Genomic DNA, 10403 nt, shown 5'->3' with positions numbered 1-10403 from the left:
CTTTCCCTATCCGTGCTTACTGCTTGCTCATCTCCCATGTACCCCTCAATCCTCAGTGTGGCAGTATCCTCGCACCACTCCAGGCAGCCTCCCTGGAAAAACTTATTAATGGAGACCAATGATTTTGATACTGCCATGTAATTATCTTACTGGGCCTTTTTTGACTGTTCTTTCATTCGAAAAAACCAAACACTATTTAGAAATCGTAAACTAGTGGCTGGAAGATCAAATCTAACCCACAGATACAATTTGTTTGAACCAAAGAATGTTTTCAGAAAAATCTAAAATAATTGGTAACATTTAAAAACTGGGAAATTTTTTTTTTTTTTGGTTAAAATTCATAGTTTTGGTTTCTTCTGGGGAAAAAAAAAAGGGTGGGGGGAGCTCTGCACCATTAAGCCTAAATTCAATATGGTAGCAACTGGCTGGAGCTCACTGGCAGCTGGACTCTCCAGTTCGTTTCTTACACTTCCTCCCTAATTCTTAATGTATTTCTCACAACCTGTCCTCTAGTCATCAGGTTACCTGCCTAGGCAAAGTTTGCTCTAGGTCCTTACTCTAAGTCTTTGGGCTTCTAAAACAACAGTCTCTCAGTGGGGGCTTTCTTCTACCTTGGACAGTTCCATCTCCGCTCCTTTCTGGGTCCTTATGCTGCAGGGACTGACAAATTGTGTCCTAGGTTTCTCCACTGTTATTCTTTCTCTGGATACCTTCCCAGGCAACTTAATACATTCCAATGATTTTAACCACCACTCTATGTTGATGTCTCTCATGTGGACAGCCCTCTGCTTGGAGCTTCTACTGCAAAAATCTGCTGCCTGCTGCTCTTTCTTGAATATTTAACAAGCCAACAAATTCAATTTGTCTAATTTGTCTAGAGCCCCTGGTCTTCTCTTACAGACTTACTGCCACTGCTGTATTGTCTCATTTAATGATATCACTTTCTACCTAGCCCTCTAAGCCATGGGAGGCAGCAAGGTAAAGTGGAAATAGATTTTCAAACTGAAAAGCTAGCTGATCAGCCTTGGGTTCAAACCCTAGTTCTCCTCTTTTTGTGTGTAATTCATTTAACTTCTTTGATTTTCAAAGACTGTCCCCAATTTTTTCTTAGCCTCTTCTGAAAGGTGATGGTGAAGATCAGTTACAATAGATCCTGACAGAGTAGATAAATGGGGCTGACCTGGGATTCACCTCTACTGCTCCTTTACCCTTAGTCCCTATATCCAAACAATAAATAAATTCTTCTGTTTTTATCTTATTTATTTATGGGATACTCCTCCCTTTTAACCATTACCACTGCTTTTATTAGCTGCAGATTACTCTATTGTAATTATTTATTGACCTTCTGATCACATCTGTCTAATACACTACTACTGATGAAAATTACCCCAAATGAAAATCTGATCATTCACTAATAAAAGCGACAACCACTGCTTACTAAATCAAAGGTACTATGCTAAAGTCTATATGCTTGTATTATTCAATCCACCCACCTATTTTGAAGTACGAATTGATGAGGAAGCTGAGACTCAGAAAGGCTTGTTTACATGCCCAGTATCATAAAACTTATTTGTTTATACTCTACCTGACTCCAAAACAGATCTGAAGGAGTATACAAAAATAAATATCACATGTCATAGTTGAAATGCAAACATGAACATTGGGGGGCAAATAACAGTAATAATAGGAAACACAATGAAATCACACTCCTCTTGCCTCTGTCCTTTCTCATCTTTATTCCTCTTCTACCTGTTGCCCCATTCAACCCCTGCACCTTAATATTCTCTTTTCTTCCCCCATTATCTTAGTCAACTCTATCTTTTAGAAGACAAGCCTACTTCTTTCCACCTTTGCCATCCAGTTTAGGAGTAGTCACTGTGTAACAAGGGCGCAGAAGCAAAGTCCTAAAACAGCATTAACAAACCACAGACAAGCAGGAAACGTGCAGCCAGTATCCCACCTGCAGTTAGATTTCTGCACGACATTTCAAAGACATAGGTGGTACTTAAGAATGGGCTTTGCAGTTGGGATGTACAGGTTAAATCCGGGGCCTGACAAGTACTAGAGCATGGTGACACTGAGAAAGTTACTTAACCTCTCTGAGCCTTAATTTCCTTACCTATAAAATAAGTATAAGAGTGTTTATCTCAAAGAGTTGTGATGATAAACTGATATAACACATGTAAAATAATTACAAAGTGCCAGGCCCTCAATAAATTCTTGTTATATGTTAGCACTCACCACATACAAATAAAACAACACCTTCAAGGTGGGAACAATGTGGGGTCATCCACATTCCTGAATCAGGGTGCATGGGGGATTCATAATCCCGCTTCTGGGGAGTCTTAAGGCATATTTGCCATAGATGTAAGAGGTTGAATAATGATTCTTTTTATGACCGTCCCCAAAATGATCTAGGTATGTCTGATCTTTCAGGTTCGCAGAATAGAAATTGGCCTTCTGTGTAGTTCCTTTATTCTACAGATAAGTGTACTATAGTAAGGTTGAAATACACTTCTCTCTTTGCTCTGGGATTAAGGGATGGAAGATCCTTTTGTAAAGATATGATAACATTAAGTTAACATTAAGTTAAAGATAACATTAAGATAACATTAAGGTAACATTAAGATAACATTAAGTTAAAATAATTTTGAGAGACATTTACAGGTCAGAGATCAAACAAATTAGAATAGTATGAGGATTAAGAAGCAGAGGAACAGGGCGTGGTCAGCTGCCTGGATCCTGGAATCAGACTGAGCTCAATTCCTGGCTCCATAGTTACTAACCCACATGGCTTGATCAAGTTACTTGGCTTCTCTGTACCTCAGTTTCTTTGTCTTATGCAACACAACTGTTGTGAAGATAAAATAACATGTATAAAGAGCCAGAGTGCTGGGCACATAAGGATGCTCAATACATGTTAACTACTACTGGAATTATTATCTTAACAGCAGCATTTCCCAAAATGTATTTCAATATCCCTCTGATTCAGAGTTTTGGGGAATATTATTAATAGACTTGGTTCAAACAAAAAATGGGACTGTGTGGTAAAAAAAATTTTTTTAAATAAATCCAGGCTTTCAGGCATAATTTCTCAAAGTCTTTAACATGCTGAAACATTGTAAATACCACGAAGCACACTGTTAATCACCAAGGGGATATAATAGGAAACATTTTCCAAACTGGCTTCACCAAAGAACCCTTTATTACAGGATCATCTCATATGATTAATAGTTTGCACATTTTGGAAAATGACAGGCTAGAGTAATATTTATATGCAACTACTGAAACGATAATTACCAAAAATTACAAATCAAGTTTCATTCTAATGTTTCAGTATATATTCTTGCTATATAGCTCAGTGACAAAACTACCCATGAAGTCTGTAGCTTCGTATCAAGGTTCTTTTATGAACCTTCCCACCTACACCATAAGCCGCTTAGGAAAAGAGCTTTATGTCTCACTTCTCCACATTCTGCATTGTGCTGATTAGCCAGTGCTTTAAATACTGCGGCTACTTAACAAATAGCTGTTTATGCTGGGCTTTGCTTCCAAAACTGATAAAAGAAACTTGAACTCTATTTTTTTTCTAAACATTATCAATACTAGAAAACTAATTATATAACTCACCTCCCCTCCATTAATAAAATCCAGAACAAAATAAAGCTTTTCAGTTGTTTGGAAAGAATAATGTAATCCAACCAAAAATGGATGTTTCACATTTTTCAAGAGCACATTACGTTCAGCCATAATGTGTTTTTGCTGTTAAAAAAAAAAAAGGTAAAAAATCAGCTTGTATTATACACCAGAAAACAATTCTGTTAACTGAGAAAATAGGTTTAGGAGAAACAAAGCTATTTTATTTTACCTCTTTTCTGTTGAGAACTATCTTTTTCTGTAACACTTTGACAGCATAAAATTTTCCATCCAGTTTCCGTTTTGCAAGAAGAACCTGTTATAGTTAAAGATTGTACCTATTAGAAATTTCAATGTTTTGATAGGAACAATTCACTTATCAATAAGTCAATACTTAAATTAAAAAAAAATAAAGTCCACAAAGGACCTAGATAATGTGGTGTTTTTATTTTGAAAATTGAAAATTACTGAATTTATTTCTTCAATTCCACTTTTCCTTAGATATTTTAATAAAACCAAAAAATGCTGATGATTTAAATGGCCAGGAATCATTTCTTTGTCACTTAATGTGCTAATGTTTGAGGTTTTTACTAAATTTAAGTGTCAAAATCTATACTGCTTGAGAACTGTGTGTGTGTGTGTGTGTGTGTGTGTGCGCGCGCGTGTGTGCACGCACGCATGCTAGCCCTGAGTCCTCAAGAGTGTCTTTAGAAAATACTGAGGCTATAAATTTCACGTCTACATAAAAAAAGGAGAGGAAAATGGTTTCTAGGTGATCAAAATGCATTTTTGTTTTAACATTTGGGTTTCTCTTACAGGTTTCAAATTTAGAAGCACTCAGAGCAAGAAGCACCATGTATAGCTGAGATTCTATAATGGGCTGGGGTGCATGCAGACACTTCATGGATTTGAAGAAACTTAGAAGATCTTGCCCCAGAAAAAAAGGCAGACATACTCAAAGTTTTACAAACAAATTTTAAGGGACTCAAGACACCCTACAAGTTGTGTAACTATTAGATGATATATTCTAAAACGTTTTGAGATGATCTGCCACTAGTGACAATGCTGGGCATTACTTTTGAGTACATCTGTGGTCTTCCTCACTAAAACCTGTAACCACAGTCTAATCATGAGAAAAATACCAGGCAAATTCCAAAAGAGATACACAATATACCTAACCAGTGCTTCTCAAAACCATCAAGGCCCTCAAAAACAAGCAAAGTCTGAGAAATTGTCATAGCCAAGAGGAGCCTAAGGAGACATGACAACTAAATGTAATGTGGTATCTTGAATGGGACAAAAAAAGGACATTAGGTAAAAACCAAGGAAATCTGCATAAATGATGGGCTTTAGTTCATAATAATGGATCAATATTGGCTCATTGACTGGAACAAATGTACCATACTAACATGTTACTAAATAGAGCAAACTGATGGCTTGGAAATTCTCTGAACTTTCTCTTTACTCGATTTTTAAAATTTTGTTGTAAATCTAAAAAGGTTCTAAAAAATAAAGTCTATCAATTAAAATGTTTGTTATTCATAAAAAAGGAGTCAAAACATCTTCAGGGTGAAAATGTCCTGAGTTCAATTGCTGGCATCTTTCTCATTTCTCAGGCTTTTGTTCTTTACAATATTTGACTCTGTTGAATGTTCCTTCCTTCTTACATTTTTTCTTTTCTCTACAGCTCCCCACCCCCCTGAACTTCACTTCTCTACTTTGATTGGTTCATCTTCAAGTATATTCTAAGAAAATAATTCAAAGAATGTGGCCATTAGGAGGTACATTGAAGGGTAGACATTTTTTCAGCAGATTGATAGATGTGGAAAATAGACAGGTGGTTAAGAAACAGATGGGCAAATGGAAAGTGGAACCAAGACCACCCTTTGTAGAAAAGCTTAGAATAAATATGAGATTTCCATTATTTATTTTACTTTATCATGTATATTTTTCTATTTTTCAAATACATTGTGAATCTGTAGTTCTGCTTGCTTTTCCTTCTTTTCTGTATTCTGCTTTTCTTTGTTTTATTGTACTTTGTTGGTTTCCAACCATTTTGCAAGATTTAAAATTTTTATTAAACATAACACGTATATAGAAAACTCATAAACATTACAGCTCGATAAATTATTACAAAATGGACACATTATGTAACCACTTCCAGGTTAAAAACAAAAACAAAAACAAACACTGTCAGTAGCCTGAAGCCTCCCATTTGCCCCATTCCAGAAACTATCCATCCCTGTTCTTCCTCAAAGGTAACCACTATTTCCATTTGCAATAACACAGGTTAGGTTTTGCCTGTTTTTGAATTTTATGTAATTAGAATACATAGACAAAGTGGTCTCCGCTTGACTTCTTTCACTCTAAATTATGTAATGTGCGTTCACACTGTGGCATGCGGCACAGTCTTCATATTTTCATTACTGTGCAGAGTACTGCATTCCACAGACATACCACGCACAATTTATCCACTCTCTCACTGACATTTAGATTATGAACAACGATGCTTACGAACATTCTGGCACACGCCTTTCCTAGCACATATGTGCTTGAATTACTGGTGGCTACATAGCTTGGAGGAGAACCAATGTGTCACAGGTAATGCATATATTCAGCATCAATATTTAACACCAGTTTTCACAGCATAAAAAATGAAACACACAGGAACAAATCAAAGATGTGTCAAAACTCTACACAGAACAGTATAAAACATTATTGAGAAAAGTTAAAGATGAATTAAATTAACAAAGGGATAATGCCATGGTCACAGACTGGAAGACTTGATATTGTTAAGATGACAATTCTCCCCAAATTGATCTACAGATTCAATGCTATCCCAATCAAAATCCAACAGAATCTTATGGAACTTGACATGCTAATTCTAAAATTTAATATTGATATGCAAAGAGCTAAGAATAGTCTCTTGAAGAGGAACAAGGAGGGGAAGACTTGTTCTGTTGGATATCAAACTACATTTTCAAGACAATGTGGTACTCATGCAAGGATACACAAATAGATTAATGAAACAAAATATAAAATCTAGAAGCAAATATAAAACAAAATCTAGAAACAGATCCACGCATATAGACACTGGATATATGATGAAGTTTACCACGCAGAGCAGTAGGGAAAGAACAGCCTTTTCAATAAACTGCGTGGGATCAGTTGAACATCCATAGGGAAAAAAATGAACTCAACCCTACACCTCACATTATAAGCAAGAACCAATTTCTAGTAGACTCTAGATCTAAACATGAAGTTTCCAAAAGATTAATGCTTTTTGTTTTTAACAACAGACTATCTCTAACATTCCAACAGACTGTGAGCATTTTGAGAGCAAGATCTATTTCGAACTTTCTATTGCTTATATTAGCACAATGCCCAGCATGTAGCAGGTGGCAAATTGCTGAATTAATGAACACACATGGGTGTAATTTTATGGTCGCAGTTTCTGGTCTCTAGGGAACTCAGAAAAAAAAACTACATCTAGATATACTGAAAGCTATGAATACAGCACACTATAATTAAACACGTACATATTTATTTTTACTACAGATTGAAGTATAATGCAAAAAAGAACTTAAATATATTTGATGATTCTGACAACTCCATCTATGATGCTTCTGCCCTTAGGGATTCTTCTTGCTTGGTACAGTCACACTGTCAAGCTACGTGCTTCATCTGACATTCACTGCATGAAGGGAGACAGCGTCCTCAAACCTCCCTTTCCTTCTCCAACTGCTATTTACACAGCTGCTCACTGTTGTCTTTCCGGCCTCAACTTAAATAGCACCTCTTCAAAGAAGCCATCCTTGACCAATTCATCTAAATAGGGATTTTCCTCCCACTGACTATTTTCCTCTGTCTCTTGACTCTAGTCTTCATTTCCTTCATAGCTCCATTGCTACATGTAATTATTTACTTGACTGCATAACTTTTAATTGACTATTTCCCCCACTAGGTTGTAAGCATCACAAAGGTATTAACCATGTCATTTTTGTTCAGTACTATCTAACTCGGCCCCAGAACAGTGCTTGCCACATAGGAGCTCAACAAAAATACTTATTCAACCAATAAATTTTGGGTTACAATTTGAGTAGATGCTTAGTATCCTGAATTATTCTGTCAGTACTTTGAAGGTAGAGGAAGCATCTTAATTCCATAGCCTGCATACCAACAAGCCCCGTGGCCTTGCATATATAAAGCATACATTCCTTAAGTACTTACTGAATGAAAAAATAAAAACATTCTTACCTTGCCAAAACTGCCTTTTCCAATAACTTTTAAGAAATCAAAGTCTGTTGGTTTAGCACTGAAATAAATGAACAATGACAAGAATTAGCCTCCTAGAAATGGAAAGATGTTAACTTTTCAACATTTTTTAGCACCTCACTCTTTAATAGGTAAATCTTGGGTACACTTCAGCATGATAACTCCAGCTTTCACAGTGGTAGTATCTCATCTTTAATATAAAACAGGTAATAATGAACGGTAATAATATCTACTTTCTGATTAGATAAGACATTTTATAATTTTATTTAAGCCTTGTTAAGTTTGGTTTAAGAAGGACTTCAATAATAGTCTCTTTGGGAGAAAAAGATCTTTCTATCTATCTATCTATCTATCTATCTATCTATCTATCTATCATTTCTCTATTGTTTTGAACCCAGGGTAGCAAACCACTTTTATTAACCATACACCTCACCAATGCTCTTAATGAGGAAACTGAGTAACTATATAAATTAGTGATACATTGCAAGGACTAAGTGTCTGGTAATTATTCTGAAAAGGAAGTTACTAGGTGGAATACCTAGTCAAATCACTAAGAAGATTTTCTGATGGAGAAAAAAGTCATCACAGTGTTTTGCATACGTATCACTTGTATGTTAAAGATAAAAGAACTCTACTTATTCTCATAGATGGTAATGTAGAGAAGGCAGAAGGTTATTTATTTTCACCTCAGGTAAAAAGAGCATTGGCTGTATATAGGCAAAAGCATGAACTTAAGCAGCCAGAAGAGCTGTTTTCTTTAACGTGGTATGAATTCCTAAGTTGTACTAGGGAAAGTGAAATGACTCCATTTAGATTTTAAACGTCCTTCAATTCATTATTGAAAGAAATAGTCAATTCAAACATAAGAGTAACACCAGGTCTGGGTTAAATAATAACAGGTCAAGATTAGGGAGATAAATACTTAACTAAGCTTAGATGTTTTTCTTCTTCAAGAACCTGCTCTTTGGACTAGTTATTTTGTTCTTTAATGATATGCTGAAATACTGAAATAATTTTTTGAACGAACGTAATAGTGAAAAAACATGCAAATCCCTCAAACAGTAAACACGCCAACCGAGGCCATACCCAAGGCCCCACTGTTAACTGTTGGTGATGAACCCTAATTGAAAGCAAACTTCCATTTTGTGCTGCCTGACAAGCTCAATGCAATAATGATAGAAAAGATGCTCAAAACCAAATTTCCTCTTCCAGTTACCATCCCGTTTCTTTGCTGTCCTTTGCAGCAAACCCATCAAGTAAGTTGTCTAAACTCACTGTCGATACCTCCTATACCTCCTCCTATTTCTCTCCTGAACCCTTTCCGGTCAGTCTTCTACCCACCGCACCACTGAAACTGCTCACAGAGGTCACCAATGACCTATCAGTGGTCCATTCTCAATCTTCATCTTACCTGCTCCATGAGCAACATCAACAGAGTTATTTACTCCCTTTCTTCACCTGCTTTTGTGACACCACATTCCTGGTTTTCCTACCTTACTAATTCTTTCTTAGTCTCCTTTACCATTTCTCCTGTCTATACTTTTGTGGACCAAAAGGGTAAGAGGAAGCACAGTGTCCTGTGATAAAAGATAGAATACTTCAGAATTAGTCCAATAAGCCTGTAAAGATAATTACAAGTAAGGATAGCAACAATACATTCCTCTTCCAACCCACAGCAGTTATCACTCATCTGTCAGGGCACTCCTCAAACTGAGCCAAGAAGTAGCCTTGGACTCCTTCTTTGTACTCCAGCGAACTGCTGGAGTTGACACTTAAGATGAAGTCCACATTTGTCACTCCTGATGTTCCTCAAAATGTTTCCCCTCTGCTCAAGTAAATATGGGACTATGGGAGAAACTGGATAAAGAAAATTTAATAGCCTTTCATATGCTAATTTCCATCAAGACTCCTCTGGAACAAGCTGGCTAACAACTAGGGTTGGAGTTGTGACACTGAGCACCAAGAGAATATCAATTTGGCCTCCATGGATGCTTTTGCCAGAGTACTTCCCAGGCACCTCCCAGGACTTATGGTCCCCACACACACACACCAGGAAAGTAACAGTGGCAAAATAGCCGAACCCAATTCAACAATCTGTGGATTAAAAAGTCCTCGGAGGGGCTTCCCTGGTGGTGCAGTGGTTGAGAGTCCGCCTGCAGATGCAGGGGACACGGGTTCATGCCCCGGTCTGGGAAGATCCCACATGACGCGGAGCGGCTAGGCCTGTGAGCCATGGCCGCTGAGCCTGCGCGTCCAGAGCCTGTGCTCCGCGATGGGAAAGGCCACAATAGTGAGAGGCCCACGTACCACAAAAAAAAAAAAAAGTCCTCGGAGCTCTACTAAAACAAGGAGAAGCTAGAGCAGTAAATTAGGCAAGCGTACGACAGTACTATATTCACTGTAACTATAGTTCTATTTCACAGGCTTCCAGTTAAACTGGTATAATTATGTACATCTGCACATTTGCAAAAAATCTTCCTCAAATCCAGTGA

General features: G+C 37.0%; 1 protein-coding gene across 2 annotated transcripts in view; it reads right to left on the bottom strand.

Annotated features, from left to right (window-relative positions):
* SGK3 (serum/glucocorticoid regulated kinase family member 3) overlaps positions 1–10403 on the bottom strand; it is a 65505-nt gene that overhangs the window by 15016 nt on the left and 40086 nt on the right. For both annotated transcript variants that reach the window (XM_007448485.1, XM_007448484.1), the window contains exons 8-10: positions 7894–7951; positions 3869–3952; positions 3631–3762 (exon numbers count right to left, since the gene is read on the bottom strand). In XM_007448485.1, the coding sequence (XP_007448547.1) occupies positions 3631–3762; positions 3869–3952; positions 7894–7951 (274 nt within the window). The remainder of the gene's footprint in view (positions 1–3630; positions 3763–3868; positions 3953–7893; positions 7952–10403) is intronic.

The sequence above is a fragment of the Lipotes vexillifer genome, unplaced genomic scaffold (assembly GCF_000442215.2).
Source record: "Lipotes vexillifer unplaced genomic scaffold, Lipotes_vexillifer_v1.1 scaffold815, whole genome shotgun sequence".
NCBI lineage: Eukaryota > Metazoa > Chordata > Mammalia > Artiodactyla > Lipotidae > Lipotes > Lipotes vexillifer.
Note: the sequence above shows the minus strand (reverse complement) of the source record. Positions and strands in the feature narration are given on the sequence as shown.